Genomic DNA, 18,180 nt, shown 5'->3' on the forward strand with positions numbered 1-18,180 from the left:
ACAAATGACGCCCGTGCCCTGCTGGAGCTCACAGCACTGAGGTTTAATTGCTGGGTAAAATTGGAACCTCACCTGCTTTTGTTGTGCTCAAGGAGTTTCATGACAAAGGGCACCATTTTTGCTTTCAACATGGAAAACCCAGAATTCCTAAGGAGCATGGAATTCTGTTACTCAGAAAGGAAATAACAGACTTTCACCGTGCAACCTGTCCAATAAACTGCATGCCAGCAGCTAATACAGTGACTTTCATTTATAGATGCTATTTTTAATAAAGGTTTTAGCTCTCCTTTCATGCAGAAATGCCTTCGGATTACCCTGTCAAACCTGTATCGCGGCAATGAACACCAAGCCCCGGTAATGGACATACCGGCCAGCCAAGGTCCCGGGTCAACCTGCAAGGTCAAGCACTAGAACTTTCCCCCGCTCCACCCCCGCCCCCGGCCGGGCTGTCCCCACCCGCGTTACCGAGGCAGCGCCACCCCCGCCTCCCGTTCAGGTGACCAAGGCGGAGCCTCACGGACAAACCCCCCCCTCCCCCGCCGCCATTTTACGCTGCCAGCCGCGCTTGGCGGCCGGAACGCCCCGGTTCTGGCCTGTACTGCCCGGGAGGCTCGGCCCGCGGGGCCCTGCGCCGGTGGCGGCACCGGCCGGGCGGAACCGGAGCGCTCGGGCGGGGAACGGCGGGGCCGCACCGGGACCGCCCGCCACGTGACCGGGGGGCGGCGGGAATGGCACATGACCGGGGCTGCGGCTCGGCTTTGGGGCACGGGCTCTTTGCTGCCCGCTCCCAGCCCAAACACAGGCCCGTTCCCAGTGCCGTTACAGGGGGGATCGGCCCCGCCCCGCTCCCGTCACACCGGCCATGACCGACAGCGCCGGACACCGCTGCGCACGCGGCCCCGCCCCTTCCGGCATCGCCTGCCCAATGGGCGCGCAGGCCGCCGTTTAAATGGCGGGGGCGGCCCCGGGCGTTGGTGCCGCCATGGGCAGCGCTGAGGGCGCAGGTAGGGCCGGGCCCGGGGGGCTCCGAGCGCGGCTCGCGGGGCCCGGCCCTGAGGGGTCCGTGCTGAGGTGGGGCCCAGCCCGCTCCCGGGGTTCCGGAGCAGCGGCCGGCCCGGCGCCCCCAGAGCCGGAGAGCTTCCTTCTCCCTCAGCACCCCTCCCCGCTGCTCGCGTCGCTGGCACAATTTTATTCAGCTCATTATTTATTAATTTATAAAGCTCATCCATGCAGCTCATGTTTATTCATTTATAAAGCTGTCGTTTTCTTGTGTTACGGCTTTTTAAGCTCTTTGCGGTAACCTCTCCCTTCCCCTCTTTTGTCTTTGTTCCTTTCCTGGCGACGCTTTTAACTTAATAAAGCTGCAGATAAACAGCAATTCAAGTGTTGCAAGACATCAGCCTGGAATGTAGGAGATGCTGCTTTAACCTTTTATGCATCTGAAACCTAAAGTGATACCTGGAACTGAAGGAGGAGTAGAGGGATGAAAAGTAACACTCCTGTGTACAGAAGGCTGAAAACTACAAATTAGTTTCTGTTGTAGTAATTCTGTACTTTTTCCTTCCAAAGGGGTCTTATGCCATCTCCCATAAATTATAGTTCTTAATGCTTGTTAAAATACGTGTCCTTCAAAGCACATGGATCTCAGGTCTCAAAGTTTGGGAACAATCACAATATTTATGATCTCACTGTGCTCAACAGAGCACTTGGTGGGACCACCTCTGTATTCTGCTAATACTTAATAATTAATTACAGTATAATTTACTTTTCATGTGGAGTTTTACATTGGCACTGATGATATTGCCTGAGCCTATTAGAGAACCTGGGTTTGTCAGAGAAGCTCATGTTTTCCAAAAAAGAACCTGTCATTTCTGATCATTGATAGATAGTGTACCAAAGCTTGGCTTGTTAGAGTCTTGAAGGTTTAGAGTTCCTGGCTATGTGCCCAGATTCAAATTTGTTTTTCATTACATAGAAAAAAAAAAAAATAACCTGCCTAGCCAAAAAATTAACCAGCCCAGCCTGTGGTACTTAGGTGCTTTTCACCTCCCAAGTCCAGCTGGGCTATGATTGCACTTGAACAATGTTTAATATTTTGGATGGATGGGTCAGCCTGCTGTGCTTGACCACCTCTGGTGGAGTTAAAGACACAGTGGTTACCTTTCACTGTAAATAACCACATCTTTATTTCTGTGTCTTTCAGTTCTGACATTTATGTTTTTCTTCTGAACAGATTGGGTTGATGTTGCCAATGATCTTTGTAGGACCTGTCACATAAACCAGCACATAAAGCATCTCTCAGAATGTGGGGCTGACCTGTTTGTTCGTCTTTATGAGTCAATCTTAGGAGAAAAGGTACCAGGTAGGTATGATAACTACTAAATCTGTTTTTTATTTTTGTCTCTGTGTAGTTAAATAAAATTTAAACTTGTAGTACTTCCTACAGATGTAGGGATTTAAAGTATTTGCATCCTTCCAAAGACAAAAATAGAAGATTGTAATTCTTTAAGAAGATTTAAGTGGTATTGGCCAGTTTTATTTTAACTTTGACCTGCTATGAATGGCAGCTATGAGGATAGCCACAACAAAACTACTGTAAATGAGGCCTTGAAAGCTGTCTGTGGGCATAGTACTTTTGAGGGGTGTGAACTGGCTTATTTTATCTTACAGTAGGGTTAACACTGAAGTCTGCTCTCATAAAATGCTTGATACTTAGAGTCTGTAAAGCTGAGCTGTGATTTAACCCTGCTTTAACCCAGCTCCACTGGGCTGCAGTGACAGCCACTAAGCAAAGGCTGTACAATTATGCATTTGCTTTGTTTATAAGCTGTTATGTGTAGGAAGTGTCAGACTACTGATTGCAGAAGGTTTTAAGAGCACTGAGGTAAGTGGCACCTATTGAAGGTAGAAGTCTTGTTAAATGTAAGCACAGAACTAAAAACAATGTTGTTCCCAATTAAGCAGAGTACATTGCAGTGCAATCAGTGTGTGACAGGGAAAGAAGAAGCCCTAACACAAACTGCAGTTCCAGTTTGATGGTCTGAACTAGGTGTGTGTGCTGGGAGTGGAGGAGAAATGCTTCAGTGATCTGTGCTTGAATTTAATCCTGATAAAACCTCACATCTTCTAAGGGGTGTTACAAGTTTGTGCTCAGTATTTATAAAAGGTTTTTAGGACCATATATGATACTTGGGCTTTTCATCAAGCACACCAGGTACTGAAAAAATACTAGCTTGTAGCCAGAAATTAAAGCATTTTCATTGTTAAGGTACTTGCAACAAGCTATCCATTTAAATAGTCTAAAATCTATTCTTTATTTTAAATAGATTTCATTGCTACTCCCAGAAGCCAAGAGGATGATGCACATAATGTGCAAGCAGTAATAGATTCCCTGGCATTGGATTATTTACAGGTCAGCTTATCTCACATCACAGGTAAGTACTTGGTTTAAGGAGGCAAATGCAGTTGAATATTTGTGTGGTTTGATTTAAACTCTTTAAGAACCAGGTGTTACACAGCTTGCTCTCAGACTTGCATGGAATCTCTTGTTATGGTATGGATGTCACCAGAACACTGACCCACTGCCTTGGACATCAGGTTATACATTGAAACAGCAAGCAGAGAATAAATAAGAGTAAGAAATGTTCGAGTTAACATCCAGCCCTGCTTGATCTGACTGCCACAGTGTTACCTGAAATCTGCTACTGGCTCAGGCTTGGACACTGTGCATCATAATGTACACTTGGATACTGGTTTTTAAGACATGACCCTGGAGTTTCAAACTTGTTCATATATTTTTAAGAGTTGGGGAGTAAAGAGCTGAACTGTGTTTTTTATCTGTACATAGATTATGGCTTTCCCTGAGTATTCCTGAGTATGGTCTCACACAGCAAAGAATGAAAACTGCTTGATAAGAAGGATCTGACTTGGTGCCTGTAATACAGTCGCTGGTGTTTGCAAAATCCTGCTGCCACTCCACAGACTGCTTCATGCTATAGTTTTATGTATTAGAAAAATATTAAATACCAATTGTCCTTGAAAATATCTCAGAATATTTATTTTGTGAGTGTGTCAGCAGTTACTGCATCAATAAACTTATTAGAACTGAAAATATGCCAATTTAGAACACTTAAAATATAGTTTAAGCTTACCTACATAGTCATAAATAAGTGACCTTAAGGTGTTTTCTGAGCTGACACCTTTACAAGAATTTCCAAGCACTCTTCTACAGAAAATTCCTACTTTTGAGACTATTTCTTCTGTGAAGTACTAATTATTAATATGTGTCATTGCCTTCTCTTAAGGTGAGAACATTGTGAAAGGAGACAGGGAATCTATCAAAAACCTCCTCGAGATATTTGATGGTTTGTTGGAGTATCTTAGAGAAGTCAGTGAAACATCTTCTCAGACTGGAGGTGAGATGTAAACCCAAAGTGTTTCCAATGTAGCAAAGATTTATTTGGGTTTGTAACTTACAACCTTGACAATGGAGAGAAGAGAAAGACAAAACTGACCTTAGGGGAGGAAAACTTTCAGGGGTGAAGCTGAATATTTGCATTCCTCATTTTCATAAACAATAATAAAATAGATAATTTTCCCCCAAACTTACATAATCTTTCTGAGAAACCTACTCTAGACAATTCATCCTTGGTTAGTTGCTTTTCAACCTATAAGTAGATGATTGAGGATTAGGATTCAGGGAGGGAAATGTTGGCTTTAATTGGAAGAATGAGCAAATATCCCTTCTATTTACCAGGAGAGAAGGGGGACAGCAGCCTTTCCAGGAAGAGGGTCCTGGGATAGGCCCATAGCAGGGGTTGTGTGAGGAAAATTCCCTCACACTGCCAGTCTTGTTACCCACTGGGGGTTAGTGGCTCAGATTTTCTAGCTGTAAATGCACAGTTTAACTCTTTTGAGGAAGAAGAAAGGTTTATTAATAACTGGAGCAAGGGGATATATGGCAAAATTTACCATAAAAGTTGCTCCACCTCCCCTACCTTCCCCCTCTCCATGGGGAACATTACATGTCATCATTTTAGATTAAACACTACAGTGTTGCTATTACACAAACACTGTTCTGATGATATTGGAAGTAGTACCTGTTAGTTGATAGGTGGAAGTAGTTTTCCTGAAAATAATTACCTCTTGTTTATGAACAGCTGAGATAAATGTGCTGTCCAGTGATGAAATTCAAATTGCACCTCAAGAGCAGCTGGAAAGCACTGCTGATCAACTTACAGAACACACACTACTCTCACCAGCTGAAAGGTAAGAACAATTCTGAATATTTGCTTAAACATAGTGATTGACTGTTATCTGTAGAGAAATTAGTAGGTTTTTTATAGTATAGACACCTACTGATTGCATATGCCAAAAGGAATGTGAGGTGACTCCTCTGATTGGGCTAAAATTGCATCTGGGCCTTCTTTTGCCCTTGAAGAGCTGCTGGTTTTGTTTCCCTTAAGTTTACTTTTTGTGTGGAATGAAACAACTTGAAAACTTTGATCAGTTTTAGATTGATTCATTCAGCTGAGTTCAGTGTGTGGTTGTGGCTCCTGCTCTGGTTTTAAGCTCAGTTTATGGTTGTGGCTCCTGCTCTGGTTTTAAGCTGAGTTTACCTTGGGGCTCTGCTCTGGTTTAAGTGAGTTTACTTGTGGCTCCTCTCTGGTTTTAAGCTGAGTTTATGGTTGTGGCTCCTGCTTGGTTTTAACTGAGTTTATGTTGCTCCTGCTCTGGTTTTAAGCTGAGTTTATGTGGCTCCTGCTCTGGTTTTAAGCTGAGTTTATGTGGCTCCTGCTCTGGTTTTAAGCTGAGTTTATGTGGCTCCTGCTCTGGTTTTAAGCTGAGTTTATGGTTGTGGCTCCTGCTCTGGTTTTAAGCTGAGTTTATGGTTGTGGCTCCTGCTCTGGTTTTAAGCTGAGTTTATGTGGCTCCTGCTCTGGTTTTAAGCTGAGTTTATGTGGCTCCTGCTCTGGTTTTAAGCTGAGTTTGTGGCTCCTGCTCTGGTTTTAAGCTGAGTTTGTGGCTCCTGCTCTGGTTTTAAGCTCAGTTTACCTTGTGGCTCCTGCTCTGGTTTTAAGCTGAGTTTGTGGCTCCTGCTCTGGTTTTAAGCTGAGTTTGTGGCTCCTGCTCTGGTTTGCTGGGTGGCAGCAGGGCCGGTCCTGCTCGGCTCCTCGGCAGCTCCATCTCGTGGGCTGCACGGGCAGAGGCTGAGAGAGGAAATATTTGATGGCTTTATGTTCCCCCCTAGGTCCCAGTCAGAATATTTCATTCTAACTTGTGATACAGATGGCTCAGGATCTACCAGTGAATTAATTAAACTTGGAGATACTGCTTATTCGTTTTCCAAGAGAGGGGAAGGTGAGTTTGGGTGAGAAAAAATCTTTGACTCTTCTCTAGTAAGACTCCTAGGCTTTTTTTGGTTTCCTTTTAAAAAGTTACTTCTTTCAGATAAATACTGTTTTAAATCCTTGTTTTAAAACCCCCAGACAATCCACAATAAGCAAATACATCTTGCTGAAGTTAAAATTTCTGGAAGTAACTATTCCAGGCGTTATTTTTCCTGACTCCTGCACTATTTTATTTGGATAAAGGTTTATTTTTTGAGTTCTAATTCAGTTCTTCAAAGGCATTTTATTTTGTTCAATAGAATAGGAGAATTCTGAAGACTTTGTTTCATTTGTTGCAGTGTAACATGTATTATTTAAGACTGTAAAAAATTACTAAGTTCATTCTTAAAGAAGATTTCTCAGGAGTGTGTGCCCCTTCAAAACTTAATGGATGGCTCTAAAAGGAGTAGTGTACAAATGACTTAAATTGAGCTCATTCTTATTTCATCTTTTTTATAAGAACATTCCAATTCTTCCTGTTCTTATTGATGATTCATCTCCTCAAGTAGAGGCATAAAGAAATATTATGAATTGTGAACATTTCATTGACTGGAGTTACAAATAAGAATTTAACAGACCTATTTCGAGCTTATTATGGATTGCTGACACCAAGCAATGAGCAGACATTAAAATTGTCCATCTCAACAGTTCATAGCAAGATGCTTTATAGATCTTAATTTAATTTTTTTAAGCATCCACTTCTAGAATTTCAGATGCCTGTGCTCTGTCTAGCAGGAAAGGACACGGAGGAAGAAGAATCTGAAAGCACAGAGGCTCTTCTAGCATTGCCCAGAGAGTTCTCAGAAAGTGAAAGGGGGACTGAAAACCAAAGGGAAGATGGTGAGTATTGATTCTTCTGACAGCTCATCCACCTGATTCTGATTTAGGGGTGTAGGGAACTAGGGTAGTGTGGAGGAGAGCTTTAGTTGTGAATGGAAGCACTTTAGTCATGTTTTTAAATAAATTCTTTCAGAAAAGCAATGTTTTAGTCTCTCAGTTCAAGCTCACTGAGTCATGACTCTCATTGCTGTGTTATCTGGCAATATCAGTTCACTGTGCATGTTGTCTGTGTGTCAATGGCCAACTTTCCAACAAAAACTGAAACAAAGTTGAAATTAATCTTGGGTAGGATCTGCAAAACTCCAAATGGACATAATCCATTACTGCGCATACCTGCCCCACTCTATTTTGCTAGGATTGATAACTTTATCTGATAAATAAACAGACAGAAGAACCAAATGCTGCCATAGGGTCCTCATAAAAAAAAAAAAATCCATTGTTGTTTACCCTACCACCACTCAGAGGATCAAATTTATGTAGAGTGGGCAGACTTCCATTATCTGGGGTATTTCTGCTTAGCTAGGATTTGGCTTCAGCCAGGCTGTTTTTAATTTGTATTGTGGTTTGTATTCTTTTCTTTTCTGGTTCAAAACACTAAAAAGTCTTTGTGGAAGATCTTCACATCCAAAATAATTTTCTCAAGGCTGAAAAATGTTACAGCACTGTCCTGTGCAATCCCACAAAGGTGCAGCTCACATTTGCTATGGAGACACTTCCCTTTGTTATGTACAATGCATAGAACTGCTCTGCTTTCCCCTATAACACTGCAATTCCTTGTGTTTGCCTCTTCAGGAGGGCTGGAGGCTGTTCCTGAAGCTCCCCAGGGCAGTTTGGGTGTCAGTGCCACCAAACTGGGGGAGCCCATCCAGCCGGCGATCCCTCTGCTGCCGCCGTTCCAGCCCTCGCAGCCGGCCTGGAGAGATCCCCACAGAGCAGCAGCCCTGCCTGGCACAGGGGCACTGAACGTTCCTGCTGTAAGGAAAAACCTTCCCTTTGATGATTGCATTTTCTCTGAGCAACCAATACTGCTCTCATTTGAAAACCTCCTCCTTTACTTGCAGAATGGGAGTAGATGCTCCCTGAAGAACACTTTTGAATGTGTCAGAGTTTATTTCAGCTCCAGGAATTTTGGATTGTAGATTCATTCTTCACTAAGTGTCCAGAGAGGAATTTAGTTTGAGGGATGTGTTTATTTTATACATATATACATATATATATATACACATATACAAATTTTTATATATATATACATACACATCTCCACAGTCAGTACAGTAAACAAAATAATTATAGTGATTTTTATCTATCTATAAATTCAGCATTGATTTCCATTTGCAGACAGACCTAATGTATGAGCTTCCTGTCACCACTCTCCTGTGAATTTATAGAACACATCTTGCTTTTTATTTCAGATTGAAAAGTCACTTACCCAAAAATTTCCTGATGTTTCTGATGGTCTTCCTCTATCCAGAAAAATCCCTGGTGAGAGAAAATTGCATCCTCTAGGGTAACTCTTAAGTGTTATAATGTTGCATTTATTTTTACTGGCACCACAAAAAACATTGTTTTGAATCTGCTAGTGCATTTTTTTAAAATTCAGCCACAAGTTCATATTTCTATCTCTGCTTTACAGAGAAACAAAAATAGGTTACTTTTAATCTGTTCCCTCTACTGGAAAAAAGTAATCCATGTCCCCAGTTCAACTCCTTTCTTAGTTAATCCCGTTAAGATGGGTCTGTGCCACAGAAACCTCTTCCAGCAGATAAGTCCCATGGCTGAGCTTATTCTGAGCAGAGAAACATGGACCAGACAAGCCAGTTTCAATTCTAAGAAAAAGCCATTAACTGCTATTGTAAAAAAGGTTTAGAAGCTATTTTTTTTTTTCAGTACTCATTTTCTCTGTTGCCTTGGAAACACTGCTTACCTTTTTTAGTTTCCATAGCATTCCCATGACACTGAACATTGAAGACTGGAGAAATTACCAAAATGAATGTCACAACTGGGTAACCACAGTTGCTTTGTCATTCTATCTCTGAATAATTTGGATCCACAGGCCCTGGCTCACATCTTTCTTTCCTTGTTGCCCACATTAGGAGGCACAGTGCCATTAACTCACACTTGCCTGTCATCTGCTTCTGCACTGGGAGAAATGCTGGGAGGTGATGCCAAGGACAAAGTGACAAAGGTACATCTTAATTTTTGCAATTTCAATCAGTAGTTTTTGATTTCTGCTTAATTTCTCTGTTATCTTGTGGCACTTCTGGGCTTATTTCACACCTGCTTTAGACTTTCTTTCCCCAATATACAGTCAGTGATGCAGTGTTGTTAGACTGTGATTATGTGCAGTCTGTGAGTCATGTCAGTTCTTCCTGGAGCTGTTTGCTCCAGAGTGTACAGAGCCAGCACCCACAGAGTTCTGTTTACCACAACCAACCAGTTACTGGCTAACTTGCTTTTGAATCAAAAATGCACAAAGCACAGGAGTACAGTCATGTCCTTTCTCTGAAGTATATCAGCATTTTAAATTAGTAAGAATTTTGGGGATTTTGGCAAATAAAACTTAGATTTACTAATTTTTAAAGATCCATGAACTGCTTATTATATTATCCCCTTTTATTTTCTTGCATTGTCCTTTGCTTATCAAAAACTGAATAATGCAAAACCCACAGACTGATCACCAATCTGGGCCTGTAGAAATGTGTCTGTAAAGGAAGTTTCTTTCTCTGGAAACACAATTTTGCCTTCTGCAGCCACAAGAGGTACTCACAGACTTTGCTTGTCCCAGTCGTTTAAACAGCTTTTACTTGTACATTGTCTCTGGAACTCATTTTCCATTGGTGCATTTCCCAGGATGGCCATGCCAAGCCCCAGTTCCTCCAGTTGGAATGGAGAAGTTAGCAGGCAGAACTGAACCAGTGCAGCTGAATGGCACAGGAACAGGAGCTGAACTGCAGCTCAGTCTGTACTAAGGGAAATTCAGTTTATTTCCATCAGTCCCAGGCTGATGAAGTGGAGATACCCATTACCTTAACCTAACCCTGGTCTGGTTCCATGGTTTAGCTGTGAGCTGATCTTCCATATTTTGCTAGACCATTTCTTTAAACATTCATTCTCCAATGCACACTATCTGCAGTCAGGAGCCTGGAAATAGAAATATTTTTATATATCTATACTCACAGGGTTTGGGATGGTTCTGTTACAGCATCTCTACTCACAGGATCTATAAAACCTTCCTTTACTCATTTTCCTAGGTGCCTCTGGTATCTGAGTCTTCAATATCTGCCTCTTCTGAGGAAAAGCTCTCACAAGAAACTGAACAAGTAACACAAACCCCAAGACCTGAGTCTCAGCACTGGCCTAGAACAACAAGGTAAATTCAGATTTTTGGTACTGAACCACTTTGGAACTTTGATTTCCATGGCCAGCCAGCCCCCTCCTCCCTTTTCAAATGAGATCTCTCTTTCCTTGGCTGTGTGACAGTGAAAGAATAATTCTCACAGAAAGATTTCCTGTTTCTCCTGACATATACTCATTTTGTTAAATATGTTATAGGCATTTATAGATTCTGCTTTACTTAATCCTGTAAAAACATGCAAAAGAGCTGGAATTGTGTGAGCTAATGCTCATTGTCAAGTTTTTAGAGCAGAAATGAAATCTGTCTGTTTTCTGCTTTAGCAGATATGAAAATTCCACCCCAGATTCAGTTGAAGATTCACTTTCCCACAGAACAGCCAAGGAGCAGGAGTTCCATGAAGCATCAGAAAATCTGTCTCGCAGGCTGAAGGAACTGGATTTGGTAAGTGCAGTCTCCTCTTTGTTCAGCTGAGCAATGCAGCTTTGGTGATGCCAGTGGAGAGAGAATTCAGAATATCAGTGCAATGTGGATGAAAAGGAAATCTGCAGCTAACACCTGCCTTTAGTTCATTCAACTCTAGAACTGTCTATTGAATAAAACCCCTCTGTCCCTCAGATGTTGAAGAGAGCTTTGGGTGAGCCCACAGGAGGAGGGGAGCTGCCAGAGGAGGACAGCCTGTCCCACCACAGTGACAGTGCCATGGACTATGGCCCAAGGACAGCTGGGAGAGGTGACAGCCCTTGTGCCAGTCTTGGGATGGAAACAAACATAAATGAAAGCTGCTACACTGTGTTGGAGATTTTTTCAGAGATGGCTTAGAAAGCAGCTGTAAGGAGCAGATTCTCACAGCCTGCTTCTGTGAACAGCAGAGGTTCTCAGGTTATTTTTAACTACAGGTAAAAGTGACCAACATGAAGGCCTTGAGAGCCTTGCACATCAGAGTTCTCAGGCAGCTTTCTCATAACAAGTGGATGTTCTATCTTTGGCTGTTTTGGGAAAGCAAGAATAATTTTGAGAACCCAAATCTTGGTATTGGAAACATAGGAGGAGTTGGTGTGTTATCTCTGACCTATTGTGAGCTCAGATTTTGCAATGTGCATGAAGTGAATTAACACTGTTATAAAAAGTGCCTGATTGATCAATAAAGTGGAGTCGATGCTGACCAATGCAAGGTGGGTCGTCCCCCTCCAACTTCAATAACACTGAATTACAGTTAGTTCCTGAGTTTTGTATTGCTAGCTCATTTCTATTTTATTTCTATTGCTAGTTCATTTCTTTGATCCAAACCTGAGCTGCAGTAACAGAATTGCAACAAGTTTGTGTTTAACTTAAAAAAATGGTAAAAAAATACAGGTGAAACACAGCTGCAGTAAGAAATGTATGGCAGGTGGGGGGAGAGGCAGAATACGAGGTCACAGGACGTGGTTCTGAAATGAGGGTCTCACAAAACACTTCACTGGGGTTTTTATCTCAAATTTGACTCAGTGAATGCTCCTTCCCTGCAGACACACCACGCCCAAGGTACCCAGGCAGGCCAAGGTCCCTCTCTCCAGCCTCTCCCTTGTCTCAGCACCAGGAACAGAAACAGAGGGGCAGGGGAACGGGCCAGATAAAGACAATCCTCAGCCACCTGCAGCAGGAAAGGGATGAAAGAACAAGAAAAGCCAAGGTAATTTTTATTTTTGGACTGGACCTTGTGGTAGTTCTTACCAACAGTTATAATAAACCCACAAAACCAGAACTTTTATGTAATGGGAGCATCTGGTCTCCTCTAGCAATCATATGCTGTTTGTCTGTAGCCTGCTGAGGAAGAGACTTAAACCCCAAATTTTGTAAAAAATTTTAAGTGGAAGAAGCTACTTTGACCCATGCAGCAACCAAGTTAACAAGGTGGCTGTATGGACTGATTATTTCCTCTGACAAGTCCTTTTATTTTTGTTTTCTAGCTGGTCTCTAAAGCTTATGAAAACGAGCTGAGAATTTTTGAAGCGAGGGAGAGGCAAAGAATTTCCAAGCTCAGAGAAGCTGCCAAGGAAGTGGTAAGTGATGCACTGTTGGGATTGCTGGTTGTGTTTTGTTTGGTTGATTTTTTTCTTTTTAAATTTGTCTAGATGGTCTGTCCAGACACTTTAGGGAACAAAACCTCCTTGACTCCCAGTGTCATAGTTAGAACACTGTACAACTGAAGTTGTCACTTACCAGTGTTAAGTGCTGCAGAAGAGCTGAGGTTATGCAATGATGAGATTTATCCTTTATTTGAACCCTGACCTGCATTTTGTAAATTCTGGCCTTCTGGAGAATCCAATGCAAGATGTCCAAGTTCTCATTCTAAAGTCTGAAAGATGTTTAAGTTCTGATGGCCAAACTGTGTTCTGTCAGTGTTTCCCTTCTCATACCTGTTCTCCATCTGTTTTACATCTGCTCCTAAGGAACAAGAGTGCAAAGAAAATGTCTTTCAAGAACCTCCAAAAGTGTCTCAGCCAGTGAAAGTTTATTCTAGAAAAACCACACCTCAGTATCCCAAACACAGCCAGTGGATTCCAAAACGAGGGATCAGGAAGCCAAAGCAAGCAGCTCCAAGTAAGAACTGCAAAACTGTACTTGCTGGAAAACTGGCATCTTTTGAAAGCATGTGTTGAACTCCAGGAATAAAGGCACCAGTCCAACATATACCAGTCAGCTGGAGCATTTTCCCTTCTTCTGACCTCTATATGTCTGGATTTTTGTTAGGGAAGATAATGCTTTACATAAATGTAAACCATCAGTGCACAATCAAATTGTGACCCATTTACTACTTCCTTAAAATCCCTTGGATTATTTTCAGGGCTTTTTTCCATTGCTGCTGCTCCTGTGCTTATTCCACTGCAGTCTGAGCTCTCCTTTTGTTATTTTTCTGAGCATGTATCAGATTTTAAATTGGGCTGTGGCTGGAGCTGAGCCACGTTCAGGTCACTGAGCAGGATCTGTCAGGGCCCTGCCTGTGTGGTGTTAATGCTGCCCCTGTGATGCTCCAGGAAAGCCAGGCTGCAAATCCCAGGCCCAGTTTTGGTAACCAGCACTGTGCATGCCTATGGATAAGATCACCAGATAATCTCCTACATACCTGAATGTTGCTCAGCTACACTGGTTATTTTTATTCCAGTTTTTGAAGGCCTTTGGTAAATCCCCTTTTGTTTCATCTCCCCATCATCTTTTCCTGCCAGAAAGATCAAAGATGTAATGGATGAGAATGAGGTGGTTGCAAACCAGTTTATTTTGCACCTGTTTACTTGACCTGGATCTGTCATTGCCAGGGCTGTGCTGGCTTTATTTTAAGTTGCTGCAACCAGAGAGAGAGAGAAAGCAATCACTGATTAGTGATGGTCACAACACTTGAAGAAAGAAGGGGATACCTGTCTTAGCTGGGTGTGGTGGGGGTAGGGAAATGGCATCTGAGCTATCAAATCAATTCTTCAGAGAAAACAACAAAAGACTGGGATTGCTTTCTCTGCTGCTGTACTGGCAGGATGAGAAGTCCTGCTGGGTTTAGCTTGACATGGTATCAGCAGCGTGGTGGTTTTATACAATGTTCAGTGTAAAATATTTCTTGACTTACGCTGACACTGTCTGGATGAATTTACAACTAAATGTATTCTCCAGGAATTTATTGCTTACCTCTTTCTTTATCCTGCAGTGACAATAAGAGACAATGACCTCCTCCTGCAGCTCCTGGAGGAGTTTCCCCACCTGCACATTTCCTCCCATACTCTGGAGAAAATGTGGCACCAGCAGCTGGCACAGACTGAGCACCTCAAGGCACCCTCTGCCAGACCTAGACCAAAAGTGCAGACTGAAGTGAGTGTTGTCATTCTTACCTGCTGAATGCCAGCAGAGATGGCCTGACAGGGCTCTGCACACCCACAGCAGTGTGGGAGGATGTTCTGGGAGCTTGGTTAAATAGGGATGTACAGATTTACACACACAGGTTCAACTTTTCATCAGCCACTTGAGTCCTGTGGTCCTTCTCTGATAATGGTTTCTTGAGTACTGCCTAGAGTTGCTATTTCTGCTTTAAAAGCATTTTGAGTTTTCACTGCTAGTTCTGAACAGTCTTTTAGTTTAAAAGTGAGTTATGAGATGCAAAAGTTGATTAACTTAGACAAGGTAACAACCCAAACCCCAAAACGTAGCAGAGGGCAATATTTAAACCTGCTCCATAGGACAGCTTGTCCTGCAGCATGAGGCAAGTAATGAGCTTTTTTTAAACCTCCAGGTTGAACAAGCCTTGAAGAAACATGAGCTGCTTGCTGCAATTATCAAGAGAGATCAAGATCACAGCAAGAGACTGGTATGTTCTTTGAAGACTATTTGTTACATAATGCAGACATTTCACATGGAGCTAAAATGCATATTCCCACATCGTGCAAGTGGCTTTTTGTCTTGGGACAACTTTATGCTTTTTGAGTAGCTGTGGTCTCAAAATGCCACATAATCTGTTTGTTGTGCAGCTCCTGGGGTCATGGGAATGGAATATTATTATTATTACACTGCAGTGTTGCTCTAAAAGGTAAAAAAGTGCAAGGAGGAGAAACTTGAGGTTGTGTTGCAGCTCCTGTGGCAGTGACACCACTTCACTACTCAGTGCTGGCTAACTTTAACTGCAGAGCTGGGCTGTGGAGCAGTGTCACAGACATTTCTTCATAGAAATCCTTTCTTTGGGATTTGTCCATCTTCTGGGAAGCAGAGCCCCAGAAAAAGAATGTAAACAATTGTTATCGGCTGTTGTGAGATGTAGCAGGTGATCCTGTGATTGGCTCATCTTCCATGTGTGCCATTAAGGGCCAATCACAGGAGCAGCTCAGGGGAGATTCCATGAACACAGAACTTTGTTTTTCATTCCTTCTATTCTGTTCTTAGCTTAGCAGCTCTCTGCAAGCTCTCTCTTTATTCCTTTTAGTATAGTTATAATGTATTATATATTATATATCAATAAATCCAGCCTTCTGATCAAGAAACAAGATTCTCATCCTTCTCTCACCACAGCGACCGCCTCAGGTCGCAGTAACAGAGCAGCTCCTCGGTGAAGGACCCTGATTAGCAGTGATGAACAAAGCTTTGCCTGCAGGGTATCTGTGGGCAGTGGGGTGCTCTGACAGCTGCTGCTCTCCCTCTAGCACGAAATGAAGCAGCGCATCCAGCGGCAGAGGTGGGCTCAGAACAAGGTGACCGAGCGGCGGCAGCAGGCGGCGCGGGCCAGGAAATACTGCGAGGATTACCGGGTGCAGCTGCGGGCCAGGCTGCTGCGGGCCCGGGCACGCCAGGAGAGGGTGAGCACTGAGCTCCAGGGCCCTGCACGGTGCAGTTCTGCCCTGAGGGTGAGGGTGAGCTCGGGTCGTTCAACGCTTCACCAAAGCACAGAGCCAGGATGCAGGGGCTGAGCAGTCAAGGGCACAGAAATGGTTCCAGCTCTGGAAATGTGGATCCAGTGCAGGGCAAACCACCGTGAAACAAGAAAGGATGATTTATGGGGCTAAGGGGAGAGAAAGGGTGAAGTATCAGTGTGGAAAAACAGGGCTGGTAACATGAGAAATTGGGGAAATGAGTTTTCAGAAACAGTAGGATTAAGAAGTTGTTCCTACAGTCACCATCCAAAGAAAACAATCTAAATCTTCAGTTAAGGGAGCTGATCAAACAGGCAGCCTTGTTATTCAGTTGTGTTTGTAAAACAAAGTGGACTTTGTGACTGATATGATCTAATTAGGGCTGGACATCAGAGTGAGGGAAAGCAAAGAGTTATTACAACTCTGCAAGGACAGATACACAGTTGTCACCTTTCAAAATAAAAGATCAGAAGTTTAATGCATAATCCCCTGGTAAGGATTGGAGAACTGTTTGCCTGAAGCTGTGAGCTACAGCTGGTAAGAGTTCTTGTGGAGGAATGGAAAGGCTGAGTCCAGGCTGGATTTCCTGCTGCTGGAAACCTGGATGAAGGTCCTGAAGTCAGACTGCAGAGTACAGGGTGGGTTGTAAATCACAGTGCATGTTCAAAGGCCCTGGCTTGCACAGTTGGGTCATCTGACTAAACTGACATGAAAAATTATTTTATCTATCAAAATTTCAGCTAAATGAGAAATACAAATCCAGCTCAGCTGTATCTGCACCACCATTTCTAGGTACATAACTGTGCTTTTTCATGGGCTATCCTCATGTAAACACCATTCCATCAGGAGCTAAAGCAGCTGAGAAATGTAAATGTATACTTACAGGTTCCTGGGAAAGTTTCAGGTTTGCTTTTTTTAATTGCTGGCAGATATTTAAAAAGTTATTTGAAGAAGGCTTGGAAATCCAGAAGCAAAGACTGAGGGAGCTGAGGGTTTATGCTCGAGAGAAGCGCGATGAGCAATGGAGGGAGCACCAGGCTGAGCTGGAGTCCCTGGAGAACTACTACAGAGATCAGGTAAAGCTTCAGCTGCATCAGCCACATCATGTTTTTCCACTTAGAAGTCAGTCTTTAATTAGTTCAACTCACACATGTGTTGTGTTTAGTTCTCCATGCTAGCAGAAGCTCTATCTCAAGAATTCCAAGAAATCCAAACCAGAGAGAAGGCACAAGCACAAGTAAGTACTCTTAATTTTTTCCAATTGCCTTTTCTTTCTACCTGCTGTGGCTAATGTCAGTATTTTCTTTAGATGCTACAAAAATCAAAAAACGAAGTGAGATCAAAGATGGAGAAGGAAATACAGCAGCTGCAAGCAGCAATCATGCACAATGATGATGACACCTTTTTTCAAGAACTGGAGGCAGACAGACTGAGATCCAGGCTTCAGATGGCTTCCTTCCAGTACAGCCAAAGCCACTTCTTTTGACTTGGGTAAATGTCACTGCAGCCCTCCTGGCTAAGATGATCAGTCTTTGGGTGTGAGGCTGTTTTATTTCTCTAAAATATCTGTTGTGTCATTTTGACCTGTCAGGAGTGGAGCTGCTGGGGTCTGGGATCTCCACAGCCCTTTTATGATCACCAATAAAATTTCTGAACTGCTTTTTACCTTCCTGGCCAGGCTGGGGTGATGTTGGGCTCCACCAGAGGAAGCTGGGATGAAGTCAGAGTGCTTTAGTGAAGTTTTCCTGGTGGAACACTTGGAGGCTGAGGCTCCTCTGCATCTGTGCTGGGGCTGTTGCTGCTAAGCCAACCTGACACCATTAGCCAGAAATCATGGATTGGAAAGCTCACAAAGCACAAGAAGATCTTTGAAAGAACATCAGAGGTTCAGGTTTCCTGTGAAAGGCCAAGTTAGAGAATTCCTGCAATAAACCTGACATAAGTAACTGGGAATTTAAATACATCAAGCAAGGAAGGATCCTCCCACTCCTGCTTCAGTTGTATTCACAGGGTTGGTGTTGCTGGCTTGGTAAAATACAAAGGCATAGAAAATACTCTTTGTATGCCACAAATGCTCTGGGAAAAGGAATTTGAAACAGAAAACAATGCAAATTCTTCTAAAGCTGTGCATGATCAGCCCCTGCAGGAGGTGAACCCTGGGAAGGAGCTATGGCCAGCATTCCTGATCTCCCACAGCCCACACTCACTGGTGCAGCCTGGTTACTCCATCTTCACA

At 43.1% G+C, this 18,180-nt stretch overlaps 1 protein-coding gene across 5 annotated transcripts; it reads left to right on the plus strand.

The window, feature by feature from the left end:
- Window positions 1–564: 564 nt before the first annotated feature.
- On the plus strand, window positions 565–17,614 carry CEP95 (centrosomal protein 95). 5 transcript variants are annotated; one of them, XM_064728227.1, is made up of 22 exons: window positions 565–1,004; window positions 2,234–2,362; window positions 3,327–3,434; window positions 4,305–4,415; window positions 5,160–5,268; window positions 6,251–6,360; window positions 7,122–7,229; window positions 8,022–8,203; window positions 8,642–8,711; window positions 9,323–9,414; window positions 10,481–10,599; window positions 10,956–11,025; window positions 11,200–11,314; window positions 12,090–12,253; window positions 12,531–12,623; window positions 13,014–13,164; window positions 14,258–14,418; window positions 14,837–14,911; window positions 15,738–15,890; window positions 16,874–17,020; window positions 17,110–17,181; window positions 17,254–17,614. In XM_064728227.1, the coding sequence occupies exons 1-22, from the start codon at window positions 950–952 to the stop codon at window positions 17,428–17,430; spliced, it is 2,571 nt and encodes an 856-aa protein (XP_064584297.1). In that variant the 5' UTR covers window positions 565–949; the 3' UTR covers window positions 17,431–17,614. The 5 variants fall into 5 exon arrangements, with proteins under 5 accessions (XP_064584297.1, XP_064584293.1, XP_064584295.1 ...); XM_064728223.1 differs by having other exon boundaries at window positions 566–1,004; window positions 10,905–11,025; XM_064728225.1 differs by having other exon boundaries at window positions 566–1,004; window positions 10,908–11,025.
- The last annotated feature ends 566 nt before the right edge of the window (window positions 17,615–18,180 follow it).

Source organism: Zonotrichia leucophrys, chromosome 18, assembly GCF_028769735.1.
Source record: "Zonotrichia leucophrys gambelii isolate GWCS_2022_RI chromosome 18, RI_Zleu_2.0, whole genome shotgun sequence".
NCBI classification, from domain to species: Eukaryota; Metazoa; Chordata; class Aves; order Passeriformes; family Passerellidae; genus Zonotrichia; species Zonotrichia leucophrys.